Source organism: Heliangelus exortis, chromosome 3 (assembly GCF_036169615.1).
Source record: "Heliangelus exortis chromosome 3, bHelExo1.hap1, whole genome shotgun sequence".
Lineage (NCBI taxonomy): Eukaryota > Metazoa > Chordata > Aves > Apodiformes > Trochilidae > Heliangelus > Heliangelus exortis.
Window position 1 is genome coordinate 94,144,696 of NC_092424.1, and position 17,241 is coordinate 94,161,936.

Sequence of the window (17,241 nt, forward strand, 5' to 3'; positions counted from 1 at the left end):
AAAACAAACAAATGAACAAAAAGCTCTGTTAAGAGTAACAACCTAAATAGACTGAAGGACACAAAACCACTCCTAAAGCATTTCTTAAGCACTGTGATGTCTAACATTAAAAACTCAGCATACTCCAGGTTCAAATTCTGGACATTTTAAAGACATGCTACACGGACACTAGCTTTAAGAGAATCAAAAGCTTTTAGATTCAACATATAATATAAGCTTAATACTAAGTAGGCTTAGTATTTCAACCTTGTGTAAGTCAGTATAGTTCCACTGAGGTTAATGGGGTTGAAGAAAAAATATACAAGATGCTGAGGTACCTAGACCCTTGATTTCAATCACAATAAAAATGAGAATCTAAACACTATTTATCTAATAATGTGTTTTTTTAAAGTTAATCTCACTAAATAAATCCTTGTTTCACAGGATTCAACTCTGGGAAAGGATTGTTATGGTCTACTGACGAGTGAAACCATATCCAATCAGCTCAGATAGTTCCTGATCAGAAGAGGGCTCCCGTGTGTGGAGGGAACCACCTCTTCAGTACTTTGGTGTGCTCACCACTGAGCTGTCACCGTGAGCATCACAACACTTGTAGGCTTGGTCTCAATGCCTCAGAAGTGCAATCCCCATCGCCCAGCAATATGACTGCTCCCCCGCATCCTCTGGTGTACAAACTCCCATAGCCCAAATCCATAGGACAGGGTCCGGGGTCCTAGCACTCAGCAGGAGCCGACAGGCAGCATGTTCCTCAAGCACTTATCTGCTTTCACAGTCCTTCCTCCCAGCACATCCACATCCACCTGTGGGTATGAACCATGAAAGCCCAAGCACTGAACACCCATTGCCTGGCCCAATCACAAGACATTTGTCGCCATTCAAATAGTAGGTCATGACTCACATACAATGCCACAGGTAAGTGAAGAAATCCTTTTACTAGGTAAGTCTTGAAATCTCACTCTAAAGCCTTCAGTTATATCAGATTTCAAGGTAGGGTCTAAAGAACTACTGTTCATAACCCGATAAGCACTAGTTCCTGGGCTACTGAGCCCAAGGGTGGAAACAAAAAACAAAACAAAAAACCAACCAAACAAAAAACAAACCCACAATGATTAAACAAAGTGAATCAGACAGATTATCAAGATCAAACAGATCACCCAAGTGAAAAGAATCAAGGGCCCATTGAAGAAAACAGCTGAACAGCCAGAACCCCTGCCTGAATAATTGGCTTGAAGTTTTAAGCATCCAACATGTCCCATGTACAATCAATAAACCTATTTTTACTGAGCACCAACAGAGTAAAGGCTTTGGGAAAATATTTATTTTCTTTGCAATAATAACAGTCACAAACTTAACATACCTTGGTATATCCTCACAGTATCTATTCAGCAGGAGACAATTTGTAAACAGTCAATCTTCTGATTTCCTGAATCGTGAAAAATAGACCAAAACAAAAGCCCTACACCTTTTTATGGTAATAATTAAATTGCACAACTGAAAAGAAAGAAATTTTCACATTGCAATTAAACAACTTCAAACCTACTAGCAGAAGATAAAAATGATGACCTTAGTAACTTCGGGGGGGAGGGCAGAGGAAAGCACTGAACAAATGCTTAATTTGAAGAGAATTTAGGATGGCTAAAATCTTTTTGGCCAAAATATAAGTACCACTTAAAGATCTTTAATATGAACATTTGCTACAGGCAAATTATTAATATCTGTATTTTCAAGCACCTGGTATTGCCTACTTACAAAGCCCTCACTCGCCCAGGTAAAGGACTGACCAATCTTTTAAAACTGTTCTTGCCTTCCCTTGTAAGAACAGGGCATCTTTCAAAAGTAACTACACGGCCTGGGATCATATGTAACTCTGCCAATAGTGTTAATTACAAAGAAATCAAAGACAATTTTAAAACCTCCTTCGCAAAGCAAGCAAACAAAACAAAACCAACCCCCACAGAAATGGGCAGTTCTCATCATGTCGAAGTATTTTTTCCATTTCAAGAAAACCAATTTAATTGCAGATGCCAACTGCATCAGCTGGTGTTGAACACAGTTTTAAAGAAGGGGGGAGGAAAAATACTCAAGCTCCCTCTGGCTACGTGGATTTTCAAAAGCCTTGTCCATCCCTAGAAGAGGCAGAGGGAAGCCGGAGCGGGGCAGCTCCAGACGCGGCAGAGCACGAAGGGGCTCACAGCCCGGCCAACACCCCAGCGAAAACCTTGGGGCAGGAACTTCACCAAGGATCAAGAGCTCAGTTCAGAAAAGGACTAAATGGCTTTATTAACCATCCCTTGCACCCTCGCTTCGGTAACTCCCCAAGCCACGTTACACTAGAAAAGCCTATTTAATCATATATATATATATTTATTTTTTTAAAATCAGGTTCTCCTATCCAGCCCCGAGGCGGGCAGAGGTTCCCAGCTGCCACCCGCGGGCTCCCCGCAGCGAGGCACCCCCAGCGCCCCGGCGGTAGGAAGCGGGGGGACGCCAGCCCCCGGTCGGGGAGGGGTGTCTGTCTCCACACGGAACACCGAGCCCTACCTCGGGAGACGAAACTTTCCGTGACTAACAACAGAGCGAGTCCCCGGCGCTCCCCGCCGGCTGCAGCCGCCCACAGCCCCGCAACTCGCCGAGGGAATACCCACCTCCTCCTCCTCCTTCTCCTCCACCACCGCTGCTTCCACGAACTCCGATGCGGATTCCCGACCCCGCCCCACCGGGCCCCGCCGCTCCTCACCGGGGCTCCGCGGCTGCCCCGCTCCCCGGACACGTCACTCACACCTTCCCCCTCCCACACACGCACACACACCGACCCGGGGCTGCCGCCGCTGCCGAGCGCTCACTCACCGCCAAGCGGAGCTCCCGAGCCCTGGCGGGCAGCCGCCCGCCCGCCCCACCGCCCCCGCTGCCGTTACCGCCTCCCCAGGGCCGAAGCCGCCCGGCCCGCCCCGGCCCGCCCGCTGCCGGGCCCCTGGGGCACCGCCCGCAGCCATTGGGCAGCGCGGGGCCCAGCTGCCTCCCGGTTGGCGCAGCCGCCCGCCGGTCGGTGCGGGGCGGGGCGAGCGGCGGCAGCGGGCGGTCCCTGCGTCCCCCCCGGGACCCCCGCAGCATTCCTGCCACCGCACGTGATGCCGGCGGTGGGGCGGGAGGCCGAGGCACTGCCCACACCGCGGACCACGGGGCACCTGCGGGGCAAGAGGCAGCGGTGGGCGGTGGCGGCGCGGCAGTCCTCGGTGTGACGGGCAAAGAGAGGAGGCGCCCGGCTGCTGGGGACCGCCGCCAGCCGGTCCCCGGGCGGGGGAGCTGCGGACAGGCGGGACAGGCTGAGCTTGTCTCCCCTCCTTTTCAGAAACAGCCCGAGCACGCACGCTAGGCCACGGTAGCGATGACGGAATTTGATCCCATCAACCACTTGGAACTATTTTGAAAACTCAAAAGTTTTTTTGTTTCAAGATGCTGGCACCTCACACCCCTAACGTGCAGATCCTTCTCGCGTTACTTGCCTGACACCGAGCATCACTGCGGACCAAGGCAACCCCGTGGCATAGAAGGACCCAATGCTTATCCTGAAAGGAACGCGAGCCACTGGTACGTTCACACAAGTGAGATTCAGAACTGAACATATCCCTTCCATAAAATTAAAAAAAAAAAAACAACCCGACCAAATCTTTACAAGATGCAATTATTTTGAAAACGTGTATTTCACACCGTATCCATGTACAGATCTGTCACATTTTGATGAAAATAATGCTCTAAGTCCTTAAATACATAAGCCCTTGATATTAATTACAATTATTTAATATTGCCTTTGGACCAGTTTTAAGCATGATAAAGTCAGGCTAAATGCCATTAAAAATCATCCAGAAGTGATCCTTGCCTGTTTAAGTGTTTTCATGGTACAGCCAGTACCATGAAATACACTCAGATGGAGTAAATTCTTTATCAATAAATGCAAGTGTTAGCTAAAAATTGTGGCATTTCAAAATACATTTGATTAATCCACCCTTTTTTCTACAGGTTTAATTTAATTTGTTTATAGTTTACACATGCACAGCTATTCTATGTCTTCATGTGGGTTCATATAACCTGAACTGCAGCGTAAGTATTTTAAATATTACTTTAAAAAATGTTTCCATTTTCACAAAGCTCATAGCCTTGTAGTGCAGTGTGTCACACTGTACACTTAAAATGGTTCTCACATAGCCCTACAAATGAAAGAAAATTAGATGAGAAAATTAGGCCATGTGTACAGATTAAGACCAGGAACACCATTAGGGCATTTAGTTTGGCTCCCAGCTGAAAGACCCTATTATTCTATAGTTTCTATGATTTTTTTGAATGTGTTGCATTTCACTCATTTCAGGAGCTTAAAATGTCAGGGAATCAGTCTTTGGCAGACTGCTTATCGTTAGATGCCACATTAAAGAACAGACACATAACCTGACTAAGTGCAACTATCTCAGCTCTGCATTTAAGATATAATTTACTAGCAATATCCTTGTTTTGGCAACTATCTCATAATACAGGTGCATTAATTTCTCCCTTTCATAATTTTCTTTCACTGTAGGAGTGAAATTTTTCCTGTAGTTTCTTTCCAAATTCTCTAGATCTTTGACAACTTCTTGATTTCAGTGACAACACATAATATATTCTTCTCTAATTCCAATAAAAGGCTGCTGTGCAAAACTTCTTTTACAACTACAATAGCAATTCAGCTTACAAAAAAGCAATACTATCTTCCAAAATAACTTGCACTCTTTCTACTACTTTCTGAGGCAACATCCTATTAGCAGTCATAATTAGCATCCTAATCATTGTAATCACTAATTCATTACTTATCCACCCTTAAATATTTGTCTGTAATTAGAGTACAGATAATGGCTGTCTTCAGAGTTAACGTGGTGTTTTTCATAACCAAGCCCATGCTCAAATTGGTTTTATGGATGATACATACACAAGAACTCAGAATTTACTTGTTGTCATTGCTGCTTACAAGGGCTTAAGCAAAGGTACATCTTGCCTCCGCACCACCATAGGTCATGCATCCACTCCAGTAACAGGTATCTTCAGGACACCTGGACACTGACTGGTGTCCTGTCATCACATGACACAATGCCATAAAGGAGGGACCCTTTTTTCTCTCTCCATGGAAATTGGGGTGGTTGAATGCAAAAAATTTATGACACCTAAGGGCATTCCAATGGCTTGCTTTCCAAAATGTTGCATGAAATCTGAAAAAGTTAAGTAAAACTTAGGTTACCGAGTTCTCCTTTTTTTATCAGATTCTTTCTTCTGTTTACCAGCTGTTGTACCTGGCACTTACTCTGGGAGAGTTTTCCCCAGCTGGAAATTCAGAGAAAGATGGTAGTCATCTAATTATTGTAATCCTTCAGAAACCACTCAAAGCCAGGATATCCAGGGGTCTTGCTTAACTTCTGCAGCACCTGCAGCACTCCTGCTGGAGCCCCTCTACTTTCCTTACCAAACAAGGTAACAAGGTTGACAATACTCTTTTTTAAAAAAAAAAAAAAAAAAAAAAGACAAGGCATACAGCTTTCATAAATTCAGACTACTACATCAAAATAACATTTGCTTTTATAAAAGCTTTGCTCATTCATGTTCCAATATGATGCCTACGGCTGGCCTGTCTTCCAGGTCTCCCTGAAGCATCAGCACCACTACTGGGGCAGCCTGTCAATTCTGAGCATACCAGTGAATGCTAACCTGACTACTGAGTTTTATAATACTGTCCTGTTTCACCAGCACTAGAACTTCTTTCATTAATACCTTTAGAAACTCACTGCTTACAAGGAGTCTTTGCAAGTCAAATTCTAAAACTGCCAGTTCAGACTGACTAGGTACAAATTTTCCTACATTTTAATATTCATCAGCACCAGAGTCTGTGTTACATCAGCTTCTTGTTGCCACGGGTGGCATGAGTGATAGTACAGCCGATAATGCCATAGCTCACTCTGGTGGGCTGACCTGGATACCACTGAGACCCCTATCCAGCCTTTCTCTCACTCCCTCTCAACATGACAGGAGGAGAAAACAAGATGGAAAGCTCATAGGTCAAAAAAAAGACAGGGAGTAAAAACACCTTCTCCTGGTGTACCCCCCTTCTTCTCAAGCTTGCCTACCCCTTCCCTGGCCTTCCCCTTCTTCACTCTTTCATTCTCAACTTCTCTGTGTCCCCCACCCTGAAGGAAGGGCCATGATGGGATGGGTAATAAGAGGTTGTGGTATTCCATAAATGTTCCTCTCTGCAGTCCTTCCTCCTCACATTTGTCCCCTGCTCCAGTGTGGGTCCTTCCCACAGGCTGCAGTCCTTCAGGATAAACCTGCTCCTTTGTGTGCTCCTTCAGAGGCTGCAAGGGAATCTCTGCTCCAGTGCAGCAGCAACTTCTCCTCCTCCTCCTCTTCCTCCTCCTCCTTCTCCCGCCTCGGTGTCCAGAGAGTTAATTCTCTCACTATTTTCCTTACTCATTATGTTGCCTGTGTCATGTTTGTGCTGTTTCTTAAATACTTTTTCCCCAAGGCACCACTACTTTAGCTGGGGGGCTCAGCCATGCCCTATGGGAGTGGGTTGGATCTGACCAGAACCAGCTGTGTCCGGCACAGGGCAGGCCCGGCCTCTCCTCACAGAGACCCTCCTGCAGCCCCCTGCCAGCACCCAGGCACCTGCACACAGTACAGTAATAGGCACAAGTTATTTCTGTAACAAAAAATACACACTTTGGGATATTTTGCTTCACTCTGAAGCTGAGGAAAGAAAAACCTTGAATGAATTCACTGTCCCAGGACCACGAAGCACTAAGGTCGTGTAACTGTGGAAGACAAATGAAACCTGAAGCAGAGCTGAAATGGCTGAAGCAGAGCTATTTCCAGTGGAGGAAAAGAAGTAGTAGTGTAGCACAGGGTGTTGAGAGGACTTTGTGTGGAATACCATGTATAACCCTTAAGTTGCCAACATTCATGTAAAAGGAATTCAAGTTGGAAAAGTGGCAAATAAAAAGCACTAGGAGGGCTAGGAAAAGCAAAGAGGAGATTGATTTATACTCATGACTATGCAAAACAGCCTCCAGGGGAAAAAATAATTATGCAAGATAAAAAGTGATAATACATGAATAAATTACTATGAATTAGAACATACTTCACAATCAGAACATCCTTCAGCCTCCTCCAGAACATACCAAAGGCCTCCACCGAAACCATTGCTTAGGAGTTTTGATGTCCTAAAAAAGGTCAAACTTATCCTCCACCACTGTCAAAGTGATATTTAACAGCATGTTGCTGAGGAAAAAGTTAAAGCATCAGACAATCTATGTAATTAATGTCCATATGCAACTCATCAGCACCGTACAATATAACAACCAATCTCATCTGCCACATCCCAAAGCCTCCTATTTTTTTTCATCTTTATTTCCTATGACACCCAAGCAAGGCTACTGCTGCTTTCCAGGATATAGTTTCTTCCTGTAAATAAAACCTACAAGATGACCAAGCTCATGTTAGGTGCTCCATGTCTACTCTATTACGACCACTTCTATGTACACTTGTATTTTGCTGGCATTGATTTGTTTTCAAGGTAGTAATCACCATGGTGGTCTTAAAAGGCCCTGGCTGCAGAACTACATGGTCCAGAAATGTAGGAAAGTCAGCCCTCTGCCTTCTACAAAATCAAGTCCTTTCCAGGTATATATTTACCCCCTGCTGCGTGCAAGATGCATGCTAAAACTTCAATGAGCACAGTTTTGGTGAAAAAAGGCAACGTTTGTGAAGGCAAAGTGCTTTTGGCAGCAGAAGCAGCAAAGCAGGAGAGGGAAGCTTTAGACCTATTTAGCAACAGCAGTATGTCAGGAAGAGTGAGCACCTTGAGCTGCCACAATCAATTAGTACTAAAACAAGGCATATCCTCATAAGTCTTTATGTGTCAGAAAACATAGGGATGAGAACAGTGCCAGCTTATATGGCACTTTAACACATAAGCATTCAAAGGAGCAGACAGCTAAAAAGAAAATCCTCCTTACTTACATGAGGAAGTAAGTTTTGCAGACCAGAAGTAATGCCTCCTTTATCTGATAAAGCTAGTATTAAATTACCACTCTGTCGGCTCAGGTCACATCCTGAAGGACTCAGAAGTGACCCTAGCTGACTCATCAGAACATTCACACACACAAACAGCAGCAAGCAAGGGCACAGCTGATTTCTTTGCTTTCTTCTTTGCGAAAAAGAGAGCAGGCCCCACTCCCTTCCTTTCAAGCTAGGTCCGTTTGCCACCTTGACCACTGCTACATACTTGCACATTTGCTCCATCATTATGTTTCTCATTGCACCTTTCCCAGCAGTTTTACTTAGAGAAAACAGGAAGGCACAATGTGCAAGAACACTTGTCTCTACTCTGTGCCACTACCATTAGCAGAACACACTAATTAGTCAGTCAGATCTAGAGCATGCAATGTCCCTTCCAACACTGGAAATCCGTCTGAGGGCTCTCAGCCACAGCAAAAGGCACAGTTTACTAAATTAATGAGTCACTTATATTTTGTTCCAAATTATCAACTTAAAATAGCAGTACCGTGACTCAAGATCAAAAGATTGTAATTATTGGATAACACAGCATCACAGCATAGCATGCTCCAATACTCTTCTGGGAATGTGGTAAGAACTACTAAGTAAAATGTATTTACCTATTAATTGAAAACATCTGGAGAACAAAACATGAATAGCATTTAAAAAAATAATTTCTAAAAGGAACTTTAAAGGACTTTATTAATACAGATACTATTATGCATTGTTCTTCTCATCCCAGTCTGTACCCACACACATTCCAGTCAGTGGAGCTTTATACACAGACATCTTTCTTCTGCCTCTGTTAGTCTGGGGGCTGCCCAGACTTTCTTTGCAGAGGCAACCAGAAAAACTATGCCAGCCAGTCACTTCAACAGTGCATTTTTATAATAAGAATAATTAAAATACCAGTAATTACACCATTTTCTTTAACTCACTAACGCTAAAAGGTACCAGAAATTAATTACTGCAAAGCACTATGCAAGATACACATGCTTGATGTTTAAAACTGTATTTTGTTATTTAGCAGTGGCCACAACTTTGTTGTGAGTTTTGGTGTTGTTTTCTTAAAAAAATTTAGGGTGTTTCATACTAAACTGTGAAGTGTCAGATGGTACCAAATGAAGTGTCTTCACAGTTAGAGCCTAATGCAAAAATTTACCACACACTTGAAATATACAAGACAGAAGGGTCATTCCCAAGTGATGCTTTTTAACCATTTTTTAATACACTTACCTATGTAGCAACCCTTCTAGTGTTTTAGTCATGTAACTAAACTTGTTCATGTGAATGTGTTACATGTTGAAGAGACATTAGCTTACAAGGTTTTATAGCTATTTCCATTAATATAACATTACCTTTGTGAAGTTTAACAGAGTAATTAAAAATAAACAAGTCACCACAGTGTAATAGAATGTCAGGTTGGAAGGGACCTCACGGATATCTGGCCCAACCCTACTATTATTGTTTATGCCTGATGTCTCAGCAGCCCATCTTGCTGAGACTTAAAGCTTTCCAAAGCAGGGGCATCCTCTGCCACTTCCCCTGGGAGACCATTCCAATGTCTGACTGTCCACATAGTGAAAAACTGTCCTCTTGTGCCTGCAATGCAAAAGCTGTTTAAGATACAGACAGCAAGTAAAAAATAGGCATTATTTAATCAATAAATGAAAGTCACAGTAGATAATTATTCAATAAAATATTTTTATTTATGTACACAGTGTAAAGATGATGTACCATCCAAAAATGTTATATTGTACATGAGCAGACTTGAATTCGCTTGACATGTCTGAATTCACCTTAAGTGGGAGTCTCCCTGAGGTTAAGAAAGGTGTCTTATAACTGTACATGACATTTAATCAGTGTTATCAGGAAAAAGCAAAAAACACTGAAAAAATTTGGACACAAGTATTTAGTGGAAGAAGGGCCTGACACGACATATTAAAACATGTAAGACATCACTGAGGTAATGCAACTGCTGCAACATCATGATTAGTACTGCAAATAAGAGTAAATATTATAGAAAAATTGGTGGGTGGACAGGGAAACAATGACAGGTCTTAGAAAAAACATAAGACAGGACACAAATGGAGGCAGATGTAAACTGTGCATTAGGAATGGTGTATGAAGACAGTAAGAACCAGATGCCTGGCCCAGGGTGTCTTAGATCTTGAAGGTTTTCTTTAAAAAGAAAACCAGCAACAAAACAAAACAAAAACCAAAATACCTAACCAAACATTTCCACCTTCATCACAGTTTATTGGGGGTTTTTTGTTAAAAAAAAAAAAAAGCTTCAGCCAGAAAGGTGACAAAAACAACACTCCTTCAATAAGCTTGTCTATCAAGAAATCAGGATGGAATCTCTTATAGTCACCAAAGCAAACAAAAGTTACCCAAAAAAGTATTATGCAACAGTTTTCCACATCACAGCAGCAGCACACACCCTGTGACTGGATCCAGCCACTCCTGAAGCTGACTCTGAATTTTTCTACCATTGGATTACAAATGAGGCCTTGTAAGATAAGCCCAACAGCACTGGGATTAGTTTCACATAAACAAATTTTATAAACAAATGATAGCTTGTCAACCTTTGGATTGAAAAGCAGCATTTAGCTGTAAGAATAATTAGACACCAAACCCCTCATTTATATAGAAAACTTTTTAGTACTGTTTTAGAGCAATGAGACAGCCAACCACAATCATAAACTAGAAAATCCTCTTGAAGGGAACAGCCAAGGGACAGTGAAGAAAACACAAACAAACAAAACAAAAAAACAAAAAACTAAAAAAACCACAACAAGCAAACAAACAAAACCAACAACAAAAAAAACCCCAAAACACCACAAAAACAAAACCAAAAAAACCCCCCCAAAAAAAGGCTTTGTAACTGAACTGGTAGCTCCCACACTAGGTCATCAAGATGACAAAGGAAGGTTGTCTGTATCTTTGTACCCTTCTATATTTCTAGTTGGACTGTGAAACCCCCTCCCCTCTCAAACCAACAGAAATAAAATTAATGCACAGCTCTCCTGTTCTAGCAGGGTTTAGATAAGCAGGTGCCTTTAGGTATTGTTAATTATATTGTTAGACATGCAAAAGGTTTGAGATATGTCATAGTAAGTCTTTGCATGAAAAAATTCACAATAAATTGCATACTAAGAAGATTGCCTTATTATGATAAAAGATACTTTAAATGGCAGATTTATAACCCACTTAACATTACAGAAATTAATAATACAAATCATTAAACTTTAGAAGCTTGGTGCCACTGACATAGCCATCCACTTGGCTGCTTGGACCACACTTACTTTTTTTAGACCAAAAGACACTAACCCAAACTCTCCACACCCTTTTATTTAAGACAAAGAAACTTTACCTCCTTTACCTAGTAACTGTAGGAATAACAACACTTGTCCCAAACTTATTTTTCTTCTAATGCTTCTGTTTTCTGTTAGGATTCTTCAGAATTCCGTACCTGGGATTTTCAAAATTATTACCTTATTTTATTGAATCCAAACCTTACAAGGCTAAGGCTCCTTACAAGGAGCATATCATGATTTAGGTACCTGGTGAGCTATCCTCTGCATTCCCTACTGGAACTCCTGCAAGTGAGGTCTGTATTCTTCAAGATATGCATTTGGATCATATATCTGTGTTCTGTTCCTGAGCAATTTATCACTTTGCTTTCTCCTAAAATACTTTTACTATTACTGTCTAACACACAACCCCTTAGGGGAGGTACCTATATGATGGCATCTAGATAGGCTTCATTGCCAGGACACTGCAACTTAATTCTAGCCTGCTTAAAAAACAGAAGGTAGTAAAAAAATTAAGATTTGTATCTGTTGAATGTTAGCAGGAAAACAGAAAGAAGCTGCTGCAATGAATTTCATTCATTCAGCCTACTTTTGAACAGGTGGTTTCAAATACTCACCACTGTCATCAAGATTCAGCTACACATTTGTGACCTAACAGTAAAAGTTTTCCTCTTTCCCACAGAACAACTCTTCCACTCTCTGCTCGCCCAGTTAGGAAACACAGCAACCCGACTGCTAGCTTCTTCCCTTTAGTCACAATGAAATCAAATATATTCTCACAAAAAATTAATAAAATGGGGTTGTTTACACCAAACAGTACTGCCCTTACACATTTAAAACAGTATGGTCTACCACAGTTCAGTAAACAAAGCCTCTAACACATGCCTTGGCATAAATTCTTCATAGCTTGGGCTTGCCCAGTCTTACTATTTTGGAAAATAAATCTGTGTAGCAGTCAAGTCACACTATATGACAAAGTTTCAAGTTACAAGGTTTTTTTATCTGACTACTAGTACAGTGCAGCAAAACTAATTAATATCTTATGTCATTCTCTTGCCACTAGGCGTCACTCTTTTCTGTCCTGATCTTTATTACCTTCACCTGCTGTCTAACATTTCAGCCAGAAACCATCAGACCAGTGCTATTACCGAGAACATCCACTACAGTTTGCCAAGTCTCTATCTAAAAAACCAATCCTATTCCCTTTGGTCAAGGAAGGATTTAGTGATGCGGCAGATAAAGTGCAAATGATAGTTAGAGTTGCTTTACATGTTCTCTGAAGTAAAATAAAAATACTCTAACAACTCAACTTCCAAAGGAGGTGCTAACAGCCTCTCCTCCATAGAGGAGTCACCTCTAGATTCTAAAATCCTCTACAACTAAGAGAATTTCCAAAAATAAGGTGAACCATAACAGAAGAACTAGTGGAACTAACTGCATGACAGCTCATGGGACCTACAAAGAAAATAATATTATCCATCAACCAGTAAACTTTTCAAGGATGAAACAGAGTCAAACATTCTATTGCTGTCTCTTGTATTTCACAGACTTTAGGTCCAGAAGGAACCACTATGATAATCTAGCAAGACCAACAGTAAAATGAATGCCTGCATCCTCACATGCACGTTTGTGGTGGATATGAAATCCTCCCACACTGAGGGCAACCTGAAAACTTCACCTTTGACAGTGAACAGTTGAACGATTATCTTCCTCAAGCCCACTTAAAAAAAAAACCAAACCCAAACCCAGCCATGACTGCATTCTACCACTGATCAATTCAGCCACCTGGAATGATTTAATGGCACACATGAACTAGGTACCCATGCATACCAAACCTGGGTCATAATTGAAAAACAACATAATTTCCAGTATCAGTATCTATGACATATGTGAAATAGGATTCAAGCTAAACTTGACTCACTCTGAGCTTAACAGACAAATTAACTGTAAAGCCACTTTGAAGCATTAGGATAAACGATACCTTTAGACAGTATGTTGCTACCCAGTTATGAAATACAGCCAACCTGACAAAATCATTGGCAAAATTCATAACTAAGAGGTTGAAGATCTTATGTGTATGTACAGATGAAGCACAAAAAATGCTTTTAAATACTTCTGCATATTCATACAGAATACTACCAGCAAGGAATCACTCTGTTAATTAGCTTCTTGCAAAAGCATCTAGTTCATGGGCAAATGATTACTTCACATTGCATTGTTCCGCTAGAGCTGTTTCAGTGTTACATCCTCTTTTCATGTGTTTCACCATTTAATTTTCCATTTTCCACTGCTTTATTTTCAAAGTTCCAGTCAGTCGGTCTGAGGAGTTGTTGAGTTTTTTTGTATGTCCAGTATGGGTTAAGTATTAGTGTAACAGCAAATAATCCTGAGAATAAAACAATAAAATGAAGAAGTCCCAGATTCTCCACGACAGAATTCCAATTGAAAATACACACCCACCACATATGGTAAGTAAGAATCATGCGGCAGTGAAACAGGTGGATCATCACCCACTGGTTTGCCTTCCAAAATAAGGTATTAGCACAGCCAGCCTAGAAAAAACAAGAACAGAAAGTATGCAGAAGTGAGACTGTTACTTCAAGTTAAGGCACTAAGGAAGCCATAATGTAAATATTCAGCTTTCACATGAACACATTCTCAGGCATTTTTTCCATGCAGAGCTGTAATATTCTGCACACATACAGCATCCCAAACTCACACTGAATTCATACCATTTCACTATTCACCTGCACACAGTGTAACACAAACCTATATGGAGAACTACAGATGTCTCATCACAAAAAAAGCAGGTATCACAATAACATGAACATCAGTTGGATGAAAGCAGTTTTTCTGAGACAAACCACACAGATCACCTAGCATGTCAAGCAAGATACATGACGACTGTTACAGACATAACTTGAAAATAATGGCATTCTTACCTTTAAAAGCATCCAGGAAATACACGTTGAGGGAGTACTCATCTCCAGCAACATTCCCATCAAAGGCAGATAATGTCCAGATTTGACATTAATCACTAGGCCAGCCAAGCCACCAAAAGCAAGCAAGTGATGAACTACCAAGAACACATCAAATGTTCTAAAAATAATGTTGGACATGTGAACAGCTACATTTTCAAGCAAGAAAAATCCAGCAGCTATTAAACAGTTAAACCAACTCCACTTCTGCTGTGAATACACTTTGTCAGCATGAAAAACGGGATCTATGAGCAAAGCCCATAACCCAGCAACACAACTCTGAAGTCCAAACACACCACGTGTGACAGCCATATTCCAGAACACCTTCTCCTTTGCATACAAAGCACGGTAAGTGCTACTTATCCATGAAGACAACCAGTGAGACAGAAGAAACACTCCCAAGTAGATCAAAAAACCAGCAGCTAAAAACGTCAGACGAACTTCCCATAAGAGATAGTCCCAGTCAAAGATGCTCCCAAACACTTGATCATCATTTGTAGGATTCATTTCTTCCTTTTTTTACAGAGCAAAGCCTTGCAAGAGGCTTGTCACTTCTCACTCACACTACTGTCTCCCTTATGCTTAGTCAGAATCTGCTACTATGCAAATCAGAAACCATGAAATCTTCCATCTAGAACAAGAAGAAGAAAAAAAAAGTTAATTTTTAAGTCATCCATATACATCTCACCCGAACCACAGAGAACTCGTACTGCAGTTGCTTTGGTCCTGTTGCCATCAGGCAGTCATCCCAAAGACAAGTAGGCAGAGAGACAAGAAACTTTAAGTGATGTATTTAAGATTAGCAATTGGCCTGCAAAATCTGTACTAGTACTAAGTAATGCACTGAAACAAAACTTGAGGAGGGACAAGCAGGGAGGCAATAAAAAGGAAGAGAAAATACAAGCAGCAAAGCCTGTTCTTATTAAACCTGAAATTCAAGAGCAAGTGTGCTGTTTTTCTCCTACACTCCTGCATCCCCCTCACTTATTTTCCACCACTTCCTACGACACTGGGTGCCGTTCAGAATCTCATATACAGATCTGGGACACAAAAATACAAAAATGTAAGCAGGACCACTTACACAGAAAATTACTGCAAAGACTGTATCTCAAAACAAGACTTTGCAACCAGTTTCTGAACATTAAATCACTTTCCAACAGCAAAAAAACTCAAAAAGAACACCAACAACAAAAAAAACATGCCAAAAATGCAAGAAGAGTATGGAATGCAGACAAGCAACATTAATACATACTATTAACAACATTAGTGTAATTAACTGAACAGCTCAGCATTAAGTCCCTCAAGTTAGCTGAAACTTCCTGAACACACCGTAGCCCAAAAACAAAGACTCGTATGGAGGGAAAAAGACAGATAATTTTGAAATATCTGAATACCAGCTCATTTAAGGGACAACTTAAACAATATCAGCATGAAAACTAGACCCACCACAGCCTTTGAATACTCAGAACCACAAAGCGCTCGGGTGTTCGGTGGAAGCGAGACGAAAAAGCCGCAACGACCACCAAATCCAGAGCCCCTGGTGAGATGCTCCTATCGCGCTTTACCATGCAGCAAATGCCACGACTACCCAGCCCCTGTGCAGGCCTGCTCATGCTAAACTTTGATCTCAAATGCCCCTCTCCAAGACGGAAGGGGTGGAAGGTGAGGGAGGGGGGTAAGGGTGAAGGGGAAGGCCCCGCATCCGCCAACACGGCCTCGAAGATGGGGTCCCAGCAGCACCTCTCAACCCCCCTCAAACCCCCTCTCAATAAAAAAAAAAGAGGTAAAACACAACAATACGATAGCAAGAACAGGCCCTGAACAGCGCGATCCATTACGGCAAGCCTTGGCTCTGGAAGGGCCGCAACACCTCTCCCCGTCCCCGTCCCGTCCCGTCCGTACCCCCGCTCCCTGTCCCCGCGGCCGCGAGTCCCACGCAGACCTGAGGGGCCGGACGCAGCACACAGGCCTCGCTCACACCCGCCGCCCCTCACCTACAACGACGCTCATGGGCACTTCGCGGCTCCGGGACTGCCCCGGCCGGCAAGCCCCCCTCACCGGCCTGCCGTGAGCCCCCGGTCCGGCCCGCCCCGCCCCGCCGCCCTCCCCACAAGAGCCACCCTCAGCTGGGCAGCCGCCATGCGCCCCTCTGCGCATGCGCTAGGCGCCACCACCAACCGTGCGCGCAGGCCTAGCGGCACGAACCATCGCTGCTGGGAGGAGGGGGTGGGGGGAAAGTCGTGGCGATACCACTTGGGTGGGGGGACACGCGAGGGGAGCCTTTTTGAGGTGTTTTTCTTCATTAACAGGAGGCTCATCACCACCACTGAAAAGTTAATAATATTTAACAGGCGCCTGTTCAACAAAATATATATTAAAAAAAAAAAAAAAAAAAAGGTAGCCGTAATGTCATAGCCGGTACATTTACCTGGTAATTATCCAATTTCTTTAGGGACGCTGAACTATTACATGGATGTGGCAGAGTTCTGCTATATGATTGTTTCCATGCGTGCGAAAATTGACGCTGTCGTCCCGCTGACTCAGACCAGCTGGATCTTGTGAGCGTCGTCTGGGGAGGTCCCCTGAAACCACACCGGGAGCGCTCCGCGGCTCTGCTTCCACCAGAGAAAAGCTCAGTCCCACAACAGACTAGGTGATTACATCAAAAAGTGATTTAAAAAAAAATAATAAAAAAATCATGCCACAGCTTCTTTTACATGAAGGATTAGTCTACAACAGCCAAAATCCTAAACTGGGCCTGCTTGTGGTGAGACACCTGAGCTAGGAAATCAGCCCTGGGAGTCTGACGGGTGCTCAGTTTCGGTCTGGGAGGGTGAAGTGCCACGGAGCGCTCAGGAAAGCTGGGTCCTGACACA

At 42.7% G+C, this 17,241-nt stretch overlaps 2 protein-coding genes across 7 annotated transcripts in view; both read right to left on the reverse strand.

The window, feature by feature from the left end:
- Positions 1 to 2,937, reverse strand: part of ARHGEF10 (Rho guanine nucleotide exchange factor 10) — a 112,744-nt gene extending 109,807 nt beyond the window's left edge. For all 5 annotated transcript variants that reach the window (XM_071741774.1, XM_071741777.1, XM_071741775.1 and 2 more), the window contains exon 1: positions 2,848 to 2,937. The gene's annotated coding sequence lies outside the window, so the exon portion shown is untranslated. The remainder of the gene's footprint in view (positions 1 to 2,847) is intronic.
- Positions 2,938 to 9,757: 6,820 nt separating this feature from the next.
- CLN8 (CLN8 transmembrane ER and ERGIC protein) lies at positions 9,758 to 16,481 on the reverse strand. Of its 2 annotated transcripts, none has more exons than XM_071741778.1 (3): positions 16,360 to 16,481; positions 14,330 to 14,996; positions 9,758 to 13,939 (listed from the first exon to the last, which is right to left on the reverse strand). In XM_071741778.1, exons 2-3 carry the CDS (start codon positions 14,870 to 14,872, stop codon positions 13,628 to 13,630), a joined length of 855 nt encoding a protein of 284 aa, XP_071597879.1. In that variant the 5' UTR covers positions 14,873 to 14,996; positions 16,360 to 16,481; the 3' UTR covers positions 9,758 to 13,627. The 2 variants fall into 2 exon arrangements, with proteins under 2 accessions (XP_071597879.1, XP_071597880.1); XM_071741779.1 differs by having other exon boundaries at positions 16,308 to 16,481.
- Between the last annotated feature and the right edge of the window lie 760 nt (positions 16,482 to 17,241).